Raw genomic sequence first — 17,645 nt, forward strand, 5'->3', positions numbered from 1 at the left:
ATTGAATGTAACAAATGTTTTTTATTTCTATACCTACTTAAATATAGTTTAACATGAATATACAGCTGACCTTATACTTGCGCAGTAGACGACAAGCTCATTACACAATAATGTCTGTAAAAAATAACAATATTTTCACAAAAATATACTTAGCTTAGGAGCACATCAAAAATAATAAGTGCTATACTATTGAACTGATTTTAAAGTAAAATAAAATTAGTTAATAAATACTGCATTATTTGTTATCTCCTATGGTAACTAATATTACAAGGTACATAATATCAAACGAAAAAAATGATATAGTTAAATATTTACGTACTAATCTTAAATACTTTAGAAAGGTATTCTGAAGGGATAGTTTCTGTGTGTATCACCCATTCTGAAAATAGAAAAAAACACCTTAATTATAAAATTATATAATTTTAAACCTGTTAGAACCATGTGTTTTCTTTAATTTCCTCAATCAGGCCATACTCTGCCTAAAGGCACAGAATAATATTACAGTACTATAGTATGAGGGCTTAATCGATGTAGACTACCTCATTAAAGGGTCCCAACTCTTCAATCCTGATGATGCAGGCCACAGCACACCTAACCCGTGAGGATTCAGAAGCTGTTAATGCCCAATATTATTGTAAAGAAAGAAAGGAAAACTGTTTATTTGGTACCAACAAATAAATAAAGTATGAAATGGGACGCGTGGTGTGTGGTGCCAAAATGGACTCCACTCAGCATTTGCTGCGCCTGTGTCGGGGACGCAGGCACAGCGCTGGTCTTCCGTGAAGCCAGACACACACATTTTGTAGGTAACAAGCAATATACTACGTCATTGAACTCCAGGTCCCAACTCTTCAATTCTGATGCTGTAGGGTACTGAACTCCTAAGCAGTGTAGATATAGGTTTTGCTTGAATTGATATTTTAGCAACCAAGCAATGACTTCCGTGGGACTATTAGTACGGAAGCAAGCATAGACTGGGTACAGTCAAAGGCCGTAAGTCGTTTAGCACCTTAAGGATCATATTCGCGTGGCAGGGTTATGCACATGAGTTAGGTATGTGTGCCGTGTTTATAGGAAAAGGTCATAAGTGCGACAGGTTTTTGCTGCAATAGTTTAGCGGAATTGCTACTCGAATTCTGAGGCCAACCGTATATTAAATTCCAAGTAGTTTTTTAAGGGTTTTCCACAAAGCTTTACCCTTTAAAATCGAAGATCCTCTTGTTCCTGTTGAGAGCGTTCAGCGCCGCCACGTGTGAAGCCTGCAGCCTCACCAGCGCTGGTGATGGAGACGCTGATGATGAAGGTGGAGCGACCGCGAGTGCCTGCGCCAGGTGCGCCGCGCTGGAGCACTTCACCACCACGCTGCGGCCCAGCTGCAGCTGGTAGCTGCCACCAACACAACTCAGTTCAATTCAATTCAATTCAAAATATTTTTATACAATTAGACTTTTACAAGTACGTTTAAATCTTCAAAAGTATCTACCATTGGTTCGGAATGCCTTTCCCACCGAGAAGAACCAGCAGGAAACTCGGCGGTTGCTCTTTTCAAAGATTTGATTTACAATATTATCCATGTATAAAAGTAATTGAAATCTGCTGCTACTGGAGCGAGCTGCCGGTCAAATCCACGCTCTTGTATCTTTTACACAATCTTCGACTGTATAATATACAACATTAGGACAAGCGAAGCGAGCGCTGAACTTTTATCGGCTATTAACGTTTACTTACTTTAAAAAACCGGCTAAGTGCGCGACGGATTGACACACGAAGGGTTCTGTACCATCAGATCCACCGTCACCACCATGCCACAAACACCATTAGATCTAGTGGGACGTTTGGTATACTGTTTATTGTAAATCAAATCTTTGAAAAGAGCAATCGCCGAGTTTCTTGCTGGTTCATTTCCCATCAGCGGTGTTCTCACTAGATTATAATATGGGTTTATTAAAAGGACGGATCAATAACCAAAACTCCTGAAAGAACTCCTGAAAGGCCAGCAATGCATTGGCGCTTCCTCTGGTGCTGCAGATGTTCATGGGCGGCGGTAATCACTTAACATCAGGTGATCCACCTGCTGTTTTTTTTATAAAAATAAATAAATGCTATTTTTGTTGCAACAATGCATTGTAGCCAATACTGAGCGAGCGTCAACCAATGAGAGGTGATTGCGATTGTAACTTGCGATTGTTGACTTATTTATCATTCTACCGTAATCAAGGCACTGATTTTCTATTGCTAGCAGTAGAGAAGCTTTCCTATTACCCTACTGGGATCCATAATTTGTCGGTCCAAAAAACCGGCCAAGTGCGAGTCAGACTCGCGCACCAAGGGTTTCGTACTCGGGTATTTTCCGACATTTTGCACGATAAATCAAAAACTACTAAATGCTTAAAAATAAATAAAAATCTGTTTTAGAATGTTTATTTATTTATTATTTATTATGCTATAAGACCTACCTACCTGCCAAATTTCATGATTCTAGGTCAACGGGAAGTACCCTATAGGTTTCTTGACAGACAGACAGACAGACAACAAAGTGATCCTATAAGGGTTCCGTTTTTCCTTTTGAGCTACGGAACCCTAAAAGTATCTCCTTTTATAAGTTTATTTGAAAAAAAAATCTTTTTAATTCTAATTGATACCTGATGAGTAGCTGGGCAGGCGTGACCCCCAGCCCCGCAGCCATGACCTGGAGCAGGGGGTCGTCGATGGCTGGCGCCAGGCCGCTGGTCAGCTCGGCGGGGGTGCCCTTGGAGCCCAGCACGCCGAAGCAGCTCAGCTTGATGTTGCGCGACAGACAGAACTCCTCCAGCCGCAGCTGGGTGAGGTAGGGGTGGCATTCCACCTGGTGACCATATTTGTACTTCATACCTGATGAGTAGCTGGGCAGGCGTGACCCCCAGCCCCGCAGCCATGACCTGGAGCAGGGGGTCGTCGATGGCTGGCGCCAGGCCGCTGGTCAGCTCGGCGGGGGTGCCCTTGGAGCCCAGCACGCCGAAGCAGCTCAGCTTGATGTTGCGCGACAGACAGAACTCCTCCAGCCGCAGCTGGGTGAGGTAGGGGTGGCATTCGACCTGGTGACCATATTTGAGATGAATTAATAGGTAGTTTAGAATTATTGAGAATGGATTAGGTACGGTGGGCCTCAGAATTCGAGTAACAATTCCGCGAAACTGTTGCATCAAAAACCTCTCGCACTTATGACCTTTTTCTATAGACACATTCAACGCATGTGCGTAACCGTACCTAGCGAATATGATCATTAACGTGCTAAACGACTTACGGCCTTTGACAACCTTCAGGATTGTATTTATAGATACCTACGAGTAATTCGAAATTTTATTAGAATTAAATAGAGACGATGCTGTACCTATTGATTATAAAATCATTGCTAGGCAACTTTTTAAACGATTTCAAAAAAGGAGCTGGAGGCTCTCTATTCGACTGTACGTTTTTTTTTGTATGTTTGTTACGCGATTACTCCGCCTAATATGAATTGATATTATTTTGTTTGGTAGGTCATACTTCTGAGGTGGTCCCATTTTAGTTTTGTGAAGATCTGATGAATATCTTCAGAGATAGAGCTGTTCTCTATCTCTGAAGATATTCATCAGATCTTCACCTCAATGGATAAGAGTACCTATATTGCTCGCGATCAGTGTAATAGCTTAGTAAACAGTAGGGTTTTAACTGGGCATAGCATATTATAGTACAGTGGGGACACTAAAAGTTGTAAAATAGAAAAAAAAACCGACTTCAATAACCACAAACACGGAAAAGTAAAAAAAAATATTCCTTAAAATCAAAGAGTTCCCACGAGATTCTTTAAAAATTTAAATCCACGCGGATGAATTCGCGTGCCTTATTTATTATCATGTTTATTATTGATGTACCTATACTAAATATACATATTTGGGATTTCACTAGACTTTTCAAGCTTTGAAAGCCGTAGTACCGTCCACGAGCCCTTGATGCCATAGAAAGGCCTCGGATCTATATCTTGGTTACCTGGTTGATGACAGGCTTGATCCTCGCTTTCTCCACGATTCGTTCCACTTGTTGCGAGTTGAAGTTGCTGAGGCCTCCCCTGCGTGCGAGGCCCCGCGATATGAGGCCTTCCACGCCATACCAGGCCTCCAGATAGTCATGCGACGAGTATTGCAAGACCCCCGCTATTTTGGGCAGAGGGTTCGAACCTTCCTGGAAGATAACAGCTATTATTTTATAACTAACATTTTAGTGTGTACTTGAGAATAGCTCCGATCGTTTTGGTAGTGATTTTTTTTTAATTTACAGACTAGCGCTTGGCTGCAATCAGACCTGCTAGCAAGTGATGATGCAGCCTAAGATGGAGCGCGCTTGCCTAGAAGTTGCCTATTCACTCTTGACTTGAAGGTACCCATATTAAAAGTGGAAGGGAAAACTGATGTTCCATATTCTGCGGTTTCAATTAGAAACGAGGAAGCAAATCGCTTCGTACGTGTCCGAGGAATTTTAACTACATACGGATGCAAACCTCGACGATGCCTTGGAGTACGATAGTAGAAAGGTGAAGGGGGAACCAGGTCAAAGAGCTCTTGTGCACACTCTCCGAAATATCTTTTTTTTTTTTTTAAATAATATTAGTCATGTTAATCATGAGTAATACTCCTCTTTCCCCTCCAATTAAGCGTAAAGCTTGTGCCAGGAGTGGGTACGACAATAGTGCAACGGGTGGGGTTTGAACTTTGAACCGCCGACCTTTCGGAATTCAGTCCGCTCCTGAACCGTTGAGCTAATCTATACATATAATAAAATTGTAGAAAAGTGGTGTCTGTACAATGGAAATATATATAAAAAAAGTAGCAGGGGTTGTTATTATATCGATGCCGAACCTGAAATTGTAACTAATTTTTTTTCTGTCTGTTTGTCTGTTTGTCTGTGTGTTTGTGCACGCTAATATCAGAAACGGTTTATTCGATTTAGATACGGTTTTCACTAATATATTGTAGTAAGCTTCACTTAACATTTAGTGTTAAGGTAGTGTTATTTCATGTCAATCGGTTCAGAAAAAAAAAAGGTATGTCAATTTAAACGGTATATGTAATTTAAAATATGCTGCCCGAAAAGTCACTATTCCACGCGAACGAAGTCGTGGGCACAGCTAATGATTAATATATCTTGTAGAATGATGTTGATGAGCTACCTTGAAGGACATGGGGTTGTGTATGAGGTAGAGGTCGAAGTAGTCCAGCCCCATGGCGTCCAGCGACTGTCGGCACGCCTTCTCCACCAGGTCGCGCCGGTGGAACGTGCTCCACAGCTTGTTGATGATGAACAGCTCCGACCTGAGGACAGTGCGAGGGTCATCAGCATCGAAACCCATAGCCGGCGCACTACTGAACACAGTTCACAGAATAAAAAAGATTTAGATCAGTCTATCATGCTGGCCAAGTGCCTGTTGATAGAGGGCGTGTGAACTGGAACCTTTCAAAACAGAAATCAGGAGATTGTAGGAAGGCGTAGTATTGGTAGACCCTTTCACTAGGTGAACAGACGACATCAAACAAGTCTGCGGGAGCCGCTGAATGGTGGCGGCGCAAGACGTGGCGTGTGGTGCGCCGACCCCCGTTGTGCCAGATCCTTTTTACCATGCACGTGCACACTGTGGAATCAACTCCCATCGGCGGTGTTCCCACTAGATTACAACGTGAGGTTATTCAAGACACCAACAAATTCCTGAAAGGCCGGCAACGCATCGGCGGTACCTCTGGTGCTGCAAATGTTCATGGGCGGCGGTGACCACTTAACATCAAGTGACCCGCCTGCTCATTTGCTCGCTATTTTTTATTTAAAAAAAGTTCGAGGTGCGTGCCCGGGATTCCTAGACCCCCTGGATAGGCTGTGATCACTCACCGTGTGACGCTCCCGTCGTGTATCTTGTCCCGGATGGCCTGGCCCACCTCCCGCTCGTTGCCGTAGATGTACGCGCAGTCGATCGCGCGGTACCCCAGTTCGATGCCCGCGTGGATCACGTGCTTTAGCAGCGCCGGCTCCAGCTGCGGGAGAAGAGAGAACTTTAAAAAAAAAATTGTAAACTAGCGCTTGTAAGCTAGAGCAAGTAATGATGCAATAAGATAGAGCGCGCATGCCTAGAAGATGCCTATTCACTCTTGACTTGAAGGTAGAAGGGGAAAACTGATTCCGGAAAAGTAGTATCTTACCGGTTCGAATTGGAATCGAGGAGGCAAATCGCTTCGTACATGACCGTGCAGGAATTTCTACTACGTACCTATGGGTGCAGAGTACCTATACCTACCCGAATATAGGATCCTTATCTAGACTGGATAGTGATTTCCTTCTTAAACAAATAATCACACAATAATGATATATAGCAATAGATATAAATGTAAGTACATTTATACTAAGTAGTTTTAAACACTTGTAAATTAACAATTTTACTAACCAACACTGTACATAACATAACATATGAACACACACAAAACACAATTATACTTACTAATAAAACTAACATAAAATAAAGGTAAAAATTGTAGAATAAATAGCTACCATCGGGTTTTATTCCGTCGTCTGAAACCGAACCCTAAAAACATGAACAAAATAAAGTAATTTGAAGTAGATTTCCCTCACCATAGCAGTCCCGAGAGCGAGGACCGGCATCTTCCCCCCGTCGTTCAGCTCGATGTAGGCCACGTCCTCCGAGCGGCCGTACTTCACCTTAGCACTCTTCAGTTCTTCTATCCTACCTCTCAGCTCTTCCTCGTTGATGGTCTTTGCTTCTGTCGCGAGAGGTTTGGCTGGCTGTCTGACGGGCGGGGCATCGCCACGGGTTGGGGTTAGCTTTCTCTGTAAAAAATAAAAAATAATGTGTTAAAAATAATGTATGTAATATGTATGTAGGTATGTAATTATGTGTGTGTATGTTTGTATCCATATTCTGTGTATTCCACCGTAGCGCCTAAACTTGCCGATTTTGATGAATGAGGTGTCAATCGATTCGTCATAAAGGTCCGGGTGACATAGGCTACATTTTATACAAAAAAATTGACCTAACGGATATTACATGAAAAAAAGTGAGGGGTCTGCAAAATTTTTTTTTTTGCTATTGTATCGAGTGGGGTGTCAAATGAAAGAGGAGAAAATTCTGAGTTCATAAATATAAATGTACAACAACATTAAAATATACCAAGCGACAGAAAAACAATTTTACTATAGTATTTCAGCGTTTATTAAGACGATCGCAGTCGGGTTTTAGTTTTCAATTTTGTCTTGTTTATTATGAAATAATACATTAAGTTCTTACAAACTAATAACGAAATTAAGTGGACAAAGGTTATGCTTATCTCTATAATAGAAATTTCTTCCAGCTTCCCTCGAAAATGATAACTGCACTTGTTAGTATGCGTTAGATCACTTACTGTCGTAAGTAAAAGCCAAATTAAACACAGAAACTTCATAACTATTACAACTAAACCAAATCACAAACTACTTTTAAGTAATTTTTTTACTCAAAAACCACGAAAAATATAATTTGCGTAATCTATACTTTTCATATGTTAGGATAAAATATCTCATCCTATTGAAAAAATAGTTAAAGTTGTAAAAAAAATCTAGATCTAAAATTCTTTAACTTTATTTTATAAAAGACACGTGCGTTCTCTCTTATATTCAAATAATCTGTACGCGTCCTTGTTTGTATAGTGTAGACAAATAATTCAAATTACGCTAATACTAGAGGATGTACGCGGCTTCGCCCGCGTGGATTTCAGTTTTTTAATCCTGTAGGAACTTTTTGATTTTCCGGTATAAAAAGTAGTTTATGTCCTTCCCCGGGAAGTATCACAAGTCTGTACTAAATTTCATTAAAATCGGTTCAGCGATTAGGCCGTGAAAACGTAGCAGACAGACAGACAGACGCACTTTCGCATTCATGGATTATAAAGGTGTGTGTGTATGTTTGTTACTCAATCACGCAAAAACAACAGGACGGATTTCGCTGAAAATTGGAATGGAAATAGATAATATCCTGGATTAACACATAGGCTATTCTTAATTCCGGAAAATCAGAGAGTTCCCACGGGATTTTATAAACCTAATATATCCACGCGATTAAGGAGTCGCGGGCATCAGCTAGTCACACTAATATTATAAAGGAGAAAGCTTGCACGTGTGTTTGATTTTATAAACCTATATCCACGTAAACGAAGTCGCGAGTAACTAGCAACAATATAATTAGTAGTCGTGTATGAGTTTAAGCAATCAATAAATATACTAATTACTTTTCTGGAAGAATATTAGTATCTGTCATACTATGTTATTATGTATATGTTATGATAACAAGCGGCCTCGTGAAGACGTCAAACATTCTATCCGGAAGGTCGGCGGTTCAATGCCGGGCACGGACCTCTGACTTTTCGGAGCTATTGTGCGTTTTACTAAATACCAATTTAAATTGTAGTATAGAAGCAGGCGTCACTTTGCGGAAGTCCATGATATGCAAGGAACCAAAAGCTTAATTTGCTATAATCCGCTAAACCAAACAAATCTGTATGGTGCAACATGCAGCATGCGACGCACCGCCCGCCCTCCCACTGATAAACATTTAGCATTATAGTATTACCTCATACATGGCGATCCTCTGCGACACGGCGCCGCCCCTGGGCCTGTACCTCCCCTCCAGCTGTTCCCTCCTGCCCTCCCCCCTGTCCACGGAGCTCATCCTCACCACCAGCTGCTTGACGCGCCCCTTCACCGCGTCCCCCAGGTCCAGCTCGGCCAGAGATCTAGCCCTCCGCATGTCCGAATCCTCCTTAAAGTAAACAACAAATGTCATCAATCAATCAATCAATTTATTTATTTGCTGATACAGGTCATTTTATATGTGTAATTATACAAAATACTGGTCCAGCTGTCATGCAAATACATTCATTTGTGTTAAACATAGATGAATTTTTGAATATCAAAGAATATTTTTGTATATTAAATTGTTTTAGTACTAATTTTGCATGCCTGGTTATGTAAGATGAAACATTTGTACTGGACATTACGTAATCTCATTGCAAAAAATGATTCTGTAAATAAAGCGTCTTGAACCTTGAAAACCGGTTTATCCTAATAATAGTATATTATAAACGCGATAGTTTGTAAATACGTATGTATGTATGTTTGTTACTCCTTCACGCAAAAATTACTGAACGGATTTGACTGAAATTTGAAATGGAGATAGATAATATCCTGGATTAGCACATAAGCTACTTTTTATCCCGGAAAATCTATGAGTTCCCACGGGATTTTTAAAAAACCTATATCCACGGGAACGATGTCGCGGGCATCAGCTAGAATAGAAAAGAGTATTTTTGTCTAAGTAAACTTTTACAAGTGCTTTTAATCGTCAAAATAATTTACCACTGGTTCGGAATGCCGTTCGTAACGCGAAGAACCAGCAAGAAACTCGGCGGTTGCTCTTTCTAGTTAATCTAGGTCTGCCAATGCGCACTTGACCAGCATGGTCGACTATGGCCTTGCTTTTCTCACTCGGAGAGAATACTACCAAGTAGTGAGCGGCGATAGTTTGATTATGATGCCCGCGACTTCGTCCGCGTGGATTTAGGTTTTTAAAGATCCCGTGGGAACTGTTTGATTTTCCGGGATAAAAAGTAGCCTATGTCCTTCCCCGGGATGTATCCCATGTCTGTACCAAATGTCATTAAAATCGGTTCGGCCGTGAAAACGTAGCAGACAGACAGACACACTTTCGCATTTATAATATTAGTATGGACATAGGGAGTATCTGTAAGAGCAAACATGATTACCTTTTTCCTTCTATACTCCTGCCATACTTCTGTACTAGACTTGCCATCCTTCTCAAATACTTCATTATTTACACTTGAAATTGTCCGATTTATCATTTTTCCTTCACTTGAAATATTTTTAGTCTTCAAATGACTTGTTTTTTCACTTTTATTAACTTTATTACCCTCCAAATCATTATTCATTCTGGTTTTTTCATTATTTACTTTGTTTTCTAAAGCTGTTGCGTTTGCTGATTCGTCTATATAGTTAAGTTCATTTTGGTTGATGTCTGTCTTTAAAATTTCATTCACAATTTTAGGTTTGTCATTGTCTTCTTGAAGTGATTCAATGCTTTCGTTACTTTTTGATAATGCGTCCTTTGTTTCACATCTCTGGAAATGAAAAAGTAAAGTAAAGTATTCTTTATTGTACACCAAAACAAAGAAATATAATTGTTTATTAATAAAGAGAACAAGTAAAACTTTTTACCAATAAATATCTCTATCATAATTAACAGTTTAAAATCTTTTCTTGTTGAACATTGTAATATCATGTAATGGATGATTTTTTTAGTATGCGGTTAGCTTTAATAAAAATTACAGAAAAATATACTCACTTCAAACATAGCTATTTTAGCTATCACAGAGACTTCTTTCGGTACATCATCTACTTCTTTTTTGACTGTTTTATAATCCTTCGAATCCAACCTTTTTATCACTCTGTTGACTTTACCCTTTAACATAATAATATCTTCTTCTGCTTCTTCTCCTATATTCGTTCTTTGGACAAGTAAATCTTCCATTTCATTATCATTTTCTTTTTTTAAATTATTCTGTGTGTTAGCTAGTACTTTTTTATTCACTAAATCAGCCTGATTTTCGTCTGTTACTAATGCTGCCTCATTGTCAGATATTTTTGTTTTAGATATTAAAGGTTTTGTAAGTTGCATATTTCTGACATCAGAGGTACTATACGGTCGCTTTAATTTTTGATCTAATTGTTGCTTTAATTTCAAATCATTAATTTCTTGTGTAATTCTAAGTGTTGTTATATTTTGTGTGTTTGTATTGCTTTCTTTGTCAGTATCATTTTCATTCATAATTGTTCTGATTGGCGATTTCAAAGTCAGTTCAATTTTGTTAACGCTTTGATCTTTTTCACTATCTATTGTAATTTCTTTTGATACGTAATTTATTTTAACATCTGTTTTGGGATCTGTTTTGAAGTTACTGTCTTTATCTTGTGCTTTGTTATTTTCGGTTTCAATTTTAAATTCTTGAGCTCCAATATTAGCGGCTGTTAGTTCTTTGACTGTTTGATATTCCTTAATCATCTTAACATCATGCTTGCTGTCATCAAGATTAATTTTGACTATGAAATGAGATGACTCATTTGTAGGAATTTTGCTTTCATTTTCATATTGAGACGGAAGTAGATGTGGTATATTACTCGGATTAGTTTTTACATTAAGAAGTGTATCTGTTTTGCTTTTCGAACTCTCTAATATTAAGTTACTGTTTTTAGGTTCTGTTTCTTGACAGTTTTGGTTTTCTGTCAAATGAGAAAATTCATTGACATGTTTGTTACCGTTTATCGTTGTAAGGTGTGCGTAAGGCTTGGCGTAAGGTGGACCTAATTGTGTACTGTAGAGGTTTTCTGAAGATACTGTTTCTTTGTCTGTAGTCTTTGTGACTCTTCCATATTTTGTCAGCGAGTTGGGAATAGTAGGCATATAAGAATGCTTAGTTTTTATTCCGTTTTGTTCCTCAAGATCCATATTTTGTATTTCGGAAGTCTCGCTTTCTTGAGACAAAGAAGTTGGTTTTTCTGCTATCACTTCGTCGTCAATATTCTTCGTTCCTAAAATACGCTTTACATCTTGTTTGTCGAACTTTTCTTCCTCGAGAAGTGTAGGTGCTTTGAAATGTAATGCATTTTGTAGATGAGCTTTTTCAAAGTTTTTATCCATTATTTTATCTTTCTTATCAGTCACTGTTTGGGACATCCTATCTTTAATATTTAACCTAGTTGGATGTTTGTTTAGAGTAGCTGAGTTAATTTTCGTGTCCAAACTATCTTTTGTATTTAACGCAACAGGTATTTTACACTTTGTAGCATCATTTACGTTACTATCACTAATGTTTTCTGATTTTACTACAGTTTTTGTTAGCGAAGTCATTAGTTCTTTTTTCATTTCAATACTTTTTTGTATGGCCTCTGATTTTACTATAGTAGGGTTAGCATTACCAAGTGAATCAGTTTTGTTCTTTGAAATAGCTCCTGATTTTACGCTTGGAGTAGTTTCACTTCTGTTCCCGTGTCTAACAGTTTCGACATCAGGTTTCATAGATTTTTCTTTTGTAATCGCTACAGGGGCTTTATTTTTGTGATCTTCTGTATTAGATCTCTTAAATGAATATTTTCGGTGATTCGGAGTCGGTATTTCAATCTCCTGTTCACTTTTACGCTTAAATAGTGGGATTTTACTCTTTGCCTTCTCTATACTAATTGGTTCGATATTATTTTCGTCGTAAGCGTGTATTATTTCTTCAAACTTCGATTCTAGTTTAACTGGATTGCTAATTTTTTCAGGTGATGGTATATTATTAGAAGCTTCGCTTTCTATAATTTCTTCGTAAATTTTGTCAAATTCGTCATCTACTTTTGGCGACTCTAATTCTTGGCCTTTCTTGGTTTCAATAAAATCTTTTTGCGGTGAGTGTGCTGAGTTCTTGATGATGTCTTTCAGTTTTGGTATAGATGAGCGACGTTTTTGTTCCAAAGATGGCTGAAAAAAGTCAAGCGACATAATATTTCTAAGCATATTTTCATAGCCATTCTGTAACTTAACATAAGAAATTAAAGTAAAATTGTTGTACCTTGGGATCTTTTGAATTTCCTTTGTCTTGTTTTTCTTTTCTTATTCTCTCAACTGCTTGTTTAAACCTGAGTTTTGGTATTTTCGTTTGGTTTTTCTTCAAATCTTTCTGATCTTCAACTGAAAATTATTTAAATTTATTAATATTTTAGACAGGATTATGTTTTAAATTAAATTTCATTCCTTCTAAGTTATACAGTCACCTTTAGTTTTCTGCTTATCATTATTTTCATTTGTGTGTGGATGTGGATCAGTTCTTATCAAAACCGGTAAAACGTCGCTATGTATTTCAGTGTGGACTTCATTAGGACTACTTGCCTCAGTTACACTTGTCGTCATGTTGTTAATCATTGATTTATCCTAAAAAATTAAATTTTAAGAATTATTTCTATATGTTTAAATATTATAGTTTCATATTTCTATATTTTAAGTATAAATTTTAAAGAAACTTTCATTGGAACACTAAGAGATTTAAGGAAAAAGAATTTCAAAGATTGTATTCATATCTAAAATTTTATTTATCAAATATTCATAATATTATAGGAAAGAAATAAAACAGTAAGAACTTAATATGAAAAAAATATATGATTTAATTAAAATTTCAATATAGTTCAATAAAATCTTGAAAAGGGAAGATAATAGTCGATATAAAATCTAGTTAGTACTTCTTCATCGAAGAGGAAGACATTAAAAATGAAGGGAATTAATTCAAAAATATCAAAAACAACACATTCCTTAGCTCATTTCTTAGACCCATACTCAAACTTCTGCTCTTGTGTGAACACTGTTTTCCCCGAAGGACATTGCTTCTTAAACAAATGTCGGAACCTTACCGCGATATCCTCCGAGACGACCACCTTCTGAAGCTTCAGATCTCCCTTCGTCAGGGTCGACTCTTCCTTAGTCACTGTAATCACTGGCGAATAGACAAAATCATCTTTGTCAGCTACTGTGTTGTCATCGGATGCTAAATTTGCAGCACTGGAAACTTTTTCGTCTGTAAATTTCTCACTAGTATTCGGTAATTTAGCAAAATCTCCATTTTGATCCTTCTCTTCTTCTGGTAATGTAACATCTTTTTTATCATCTACAGTATAATCTTTTCCAGTCTCTTCAGTAGCTGGTATTCTAGCGTCTCTAATATTATGTCTATACTTGATATCATCAGTAATGTGTTCAGGGTTAGCAAGTGTGGTTTCTGTAATACTTCTTAATTGCTGTAGTCGTGGTACTTCAGATTGTATTGTCGGTGAACGTTCTGACATTGTGTTACTCGGGCTGAAAGAATGAATATTAAAACAATTTGTAAGCTGGTAAAAATAAGGTAGGTCCTGTGGGAAGTGTTCCCACGGGATTTTAAGAGAACACATTGATTTATAGGTTAGCTGGTCGCTGGGAGAACCGAAATCTACGTAGACGAAGTCGCGGACATCATTTGTCCAGAGATACTCGTTGGTTGCCATTTTTAAACCCCCGACCCAAAAAGAGGGGTGTTATAAGTTTGACGTATTTATCTGTGTATCTGTCTGTGGCATCGTAGCTCCTAAACTAATGAACCGATTTTAATTTAGTTTTTTTTGTTTGAAAGGTGGCTTGATCGAGAGTTTTTTAGCTATAATCCAAGAAAATCGATTTAGCTAGTTACTGTAACCTTCACTTGTCGGGGTGTTATAAATTTTTTATTTATACTTGTAACGACTTCAAAAAAGGAGAAGGCTCTCAGTTCGACTGTACTTTTCTTTCCGATTTTGATGATTCTTTTTTATTTGATAGGTGGCCCCATATAATAAATTTGGTGAAAATCTGATGAATATCTTCGAAGATAGAGAACAGAACTCTCTCATGGATAATAGTAAATTGCCCGCGATCGGCATAGTAGCTTAGTAGGATGGGGGCCAATAAAAATTGAGAAAAAATAATTGACCTCAATAACCACAAATACTAAAAATTAAAAAATGATTTATGTTATTATTTTTTTATTACCTAATATATTATGTTACATACGAAAGTTAATATAGTTGTATAATAATATTCTTTGGAGTGGCTCGGTGCCAATGAGAGGTCCTTGTGGAATCCCAAAAAATACATATAAAGCGTTAACGATTCATGCAGCTAATTGGCACCAGCTCCAAAAATATTATTATAGAACTAAATACATCAACTCTTGTATATACATAATATATTCTTTAACTACATCCAAGCAAATAATCATCATCATTTAAAAAATAATCCTGGGCGGCGGTAATCACTTAACATCAGGTGACCCGCCTGCTCGTTTGCTCGCTAATTTTCATTATTAAAATTCACGTTGATCCGTTGCTTCATTGCGGCGTGATTGATAGACAAACAAACACAATTTCCCATAGCATTAATAACATGGTAGTGAAAATCGTTATTTTATAAATTAATATTTCAAGGATAGGTAAGTAGGTAGTACTTACATATTATCGTGGAAGAACTTCAACAATGTACTGTGGCCGACGCCTTCCATATAATTGTGTGTTTATCGCACTGATAAGATTGTCGATAATAGCTATATTATCGTTAAGTGGCTACGGGCAGAGGGCAGAGCCCATCGTTCGAGAAATCGAGCCGCCAAGTTATTTAGCGTTCTGGTACGATGCCGTGTAGAAACTGGAAACCAAAGGAGTGTGGGGTTAATGAAAACCGCCATACCCAGACAAGCCAGCTTGCATCAGTGCATCATCACTTATCAGATGAGATTGTAGTCAAGGACTAACCTGTATCTGATTAAAAAAAACCGACCAAGTGCGAGTCAGACTCGCGCACTGAGGGTTCCGTACTCGGGTATTTTTCCAACATTTTGCACGATAAATCAAAAACTATCGTACATAAAAATAAATAAAAATCTGTTTTAGAATGTATAGTGTATACGTAAAGCCTTTTCATATGATACCCCACTTGGTATAGTTATCTTACTTTGAAAATTGAAACACATTTTAATTTTTTAAAATGATGTACGTACCTAACCATAAATTCACGGATTTCAGATTTATTCCTGTACTTGTGCTATAAGACCTACCTACCAGCCAAATTTCATGATTCTAGGTCAACGGGAAGTACCCTATAGGTTTCTTGACAGACACGACGGACGGACAGACATACAAATAGACAGACAGACAGACAACAAAGTGATCCTATAAGGGTTCGGTTTTTCCTTTTGAGGTACGGAACCCTAAAAATAAATTGATAGGCATTGGGGTCTTAGGTGCTAGAATGATGACCTTGCACCGGATAGCGCAGCGTTAGTAGACCTCCCAGTACTGGTGGTCAGACTACAACGGGAGCCGCTAGATGGCGACGCGGCGCAAGACCATGGAATAGAATAGAATAGATTTTTATTCAAATGGACTTTTACAAGTACTGAATCGTCAAATAATTTACCACGGGATCGGAATGCCGTTCCTACCGAGAAGAACCAGCAAGAAACTCGGCGGTTGCTCTTTTCAATTGTTCAATTTACAATAATATTCCATACCATACAAGCAATTGCAGCCCCGCATGCATGTATATCAAATCTTTGAAAAGAGCAACCGCCGAGTTTCTTGCTGGTTCTTCTCGGTAGGAAAGGCATTCCGAATCAGTGCTAGTTGTAAAAGTCTAATTGAATAAAAATATTTTGAATTTGAATTTGTGGACATGATATGTTTTTGTCATACTTTGTATGTGTTTTTCTGTAGTAATTTTGTGGTGTACAATAAGGCCGGCAACGCATCGGCGGTAAATCTGGTGCTGCAAATGTTCATGGGCGGCGGTAATCACTTAACGCCAGGTGACCCGACTGCTCGTTTGCAAGGGTCCAGCTTAAGAAATTCGTCAGAGTATCGACTAATTTGTGAGTAACTCACGTCAAACGTATATTTTGACTGATATCTTAAACTGAATACTTTCAAGTAAAGATTTTTATATAAACCTGTGGAGATGATACTGCCATTGACGCTATTAGGATACCATACGCCTACTTTGTCGTATTAGTTTACAAATTGCGAAAAACCAAATTACATTTGAATTTTGCGGGCCTTGCACCTTAAAGGTTAATTTAATAAGCTAACACGTTGGACGTAAGAACTAAGAAGTAGGTACTAACAGTAGTTTTACGTTATTAGATAACAATCAACACAATTCACAAAAACTAGATAAATTATAATATTTACACGCTTCGGTACGAAGGAAATCGCAATAAAACTGATTTTACCGATACTTACCTACCATATTGTTTTATCACCGGCTCCTAGATAAAGCACTGATAATAATAAGTAATATAAGTAGATCGATAGCGAACTCAATTGATAAGTTGTAGACTGTTTGTACTTTAAATGCATATTTTTGTCTATTTAAAATGTTGCAGTATAATTTAAAGTTAGCCTTATTTAATTAAATCATGCAGCATTAATACTATATGAAAAGAGCAACCGCCGAGTTTCTTGCTGGTTCTTCTCGGTAGAAACGGCAATCGTCAAATAATAATTTACCACTGGTTCAAAAGCACTTGTAAAAGTTTATTTGAATAAAAATCTATTCTATTCTAGTCAGTGGCTATACAGCGCTGCACAGCCAGGCTGATCCTTTGCGCAAAAAATGAGCCAGCCCTTCTGTCACCGATGAGACTATCTATTAGTCGTGGTTAAATGTCCGTGTGCCAGACTCTCACTATCGAATCGAACCCGGGACCTCCCATGATAAGACCACAGGCTTACCACTGCCAGGGGGCCGTCGATTTTTTTCGAGGTCCTGCAATTTTCTGTATGTCATCACTATAAGGGCTAAGTGGAGTGGAGTGGAGTGGAGTGGAGTGGAGGGGAGCGGGGTGCGTGTTAATGGCGCGAGGCGACGCGCTGAATTTCAATCAGCGAACAATACCGCCCACAGCACTGCCTGTTGAACGTGGCACTCTGGCTACATGGCGCCACCTTACAGTGAAGCTTCTTAGCTCTAGCTCTCTAATAACTCTATA

The 17,645-nt window shown here is 38.2% G+C and overlaps 1 protein-coding gene across 2 annotated transcripts; it reads right to left on the reverse strand.

Annotated features, from left to right (window-relative positions):
- Positions 1-6: 6 nt before the first annotated feature.
- Positions 7-16,859, reverse strand: LOC123878501 (MATH and LRR domain-containing protein PFE0570w-like). Of its 2 annotated transcripts, none has more exons than XM_045925697.1 (15): positions 16,605-16,859; positions 15,112-15,304; positions 13,504-13,948; positions 12,874-13,030; positions 12,672-12,790; positions 10,409-12,580; positions 9,813-10,184; positions 8,621-8,809; positions 6,631-6,846; positions 5,896-6,038; positions 5,186-5,327; positions 4,009-4,200; positions 2,872-3,074; positions 1,198-1,386; positions 7-379 (listed from the first exon to the last, which is right to left on the reverse strand). In XM_045925697.1, the coding sequence occupies exons 2-15, from the start codon at positions 15,159-15,161 to the stop codon at positions 334-336; spliced, it is 4,635 nt and encodes a 1,544-aa protein (XP_045781653.1). In that variant the 5' UTR covers positions 15,162-15,304; positions 16,605-16,859; the 3' UTR covers positions 7-333. The 2 variants fall into 2 exon arrangements, with proteins under 2 accessions (XP_045781653.1, XP_045781654.1); XM_045925698.1 differs by lacking the exon at positions 16,605-16,859 and adding an exon at positions 15,916-15,981.
- Positions 16,860-17,645: the final 786 nt, after the last annotated feature.

This window comes from Maniola jurtina, chromosome 26, assembly GCF_905333055.1.
Source record: "Maniola jurtina chromosome 26, ilManJurt1.1, whole genome shotgun sequence".
Lineage (NCBI taxonomy): Eukaryota > Metazoa > Arthropoda > Insecta > Lepidoptera > Nymphalidae > Maniola > Maniola jurtina.

Coding starts and splice junctions, on each gene's coding strand:
- LOC123878501 (XM_045925697.1), bottom strand. CDS start 15,161: ATGGAAGGCGTCGGCCACAGTACATTGTTGAAGTTCTTCCACGATAAT. Junction 13,031..13,503: donor TCGTCTCGGAGGATATCGCG/GTAAGGTTCCGA, acceptor TTAATTTTTTAG/GATAAATCAATGATTAACAA. Junction 8,810..9,812: donor AGGAGTATAGAAGGAAAAAG/GTAATCATGTTT, acceptor GTTTACTTTAAG/GAGGATTCGGACATGCGGAG.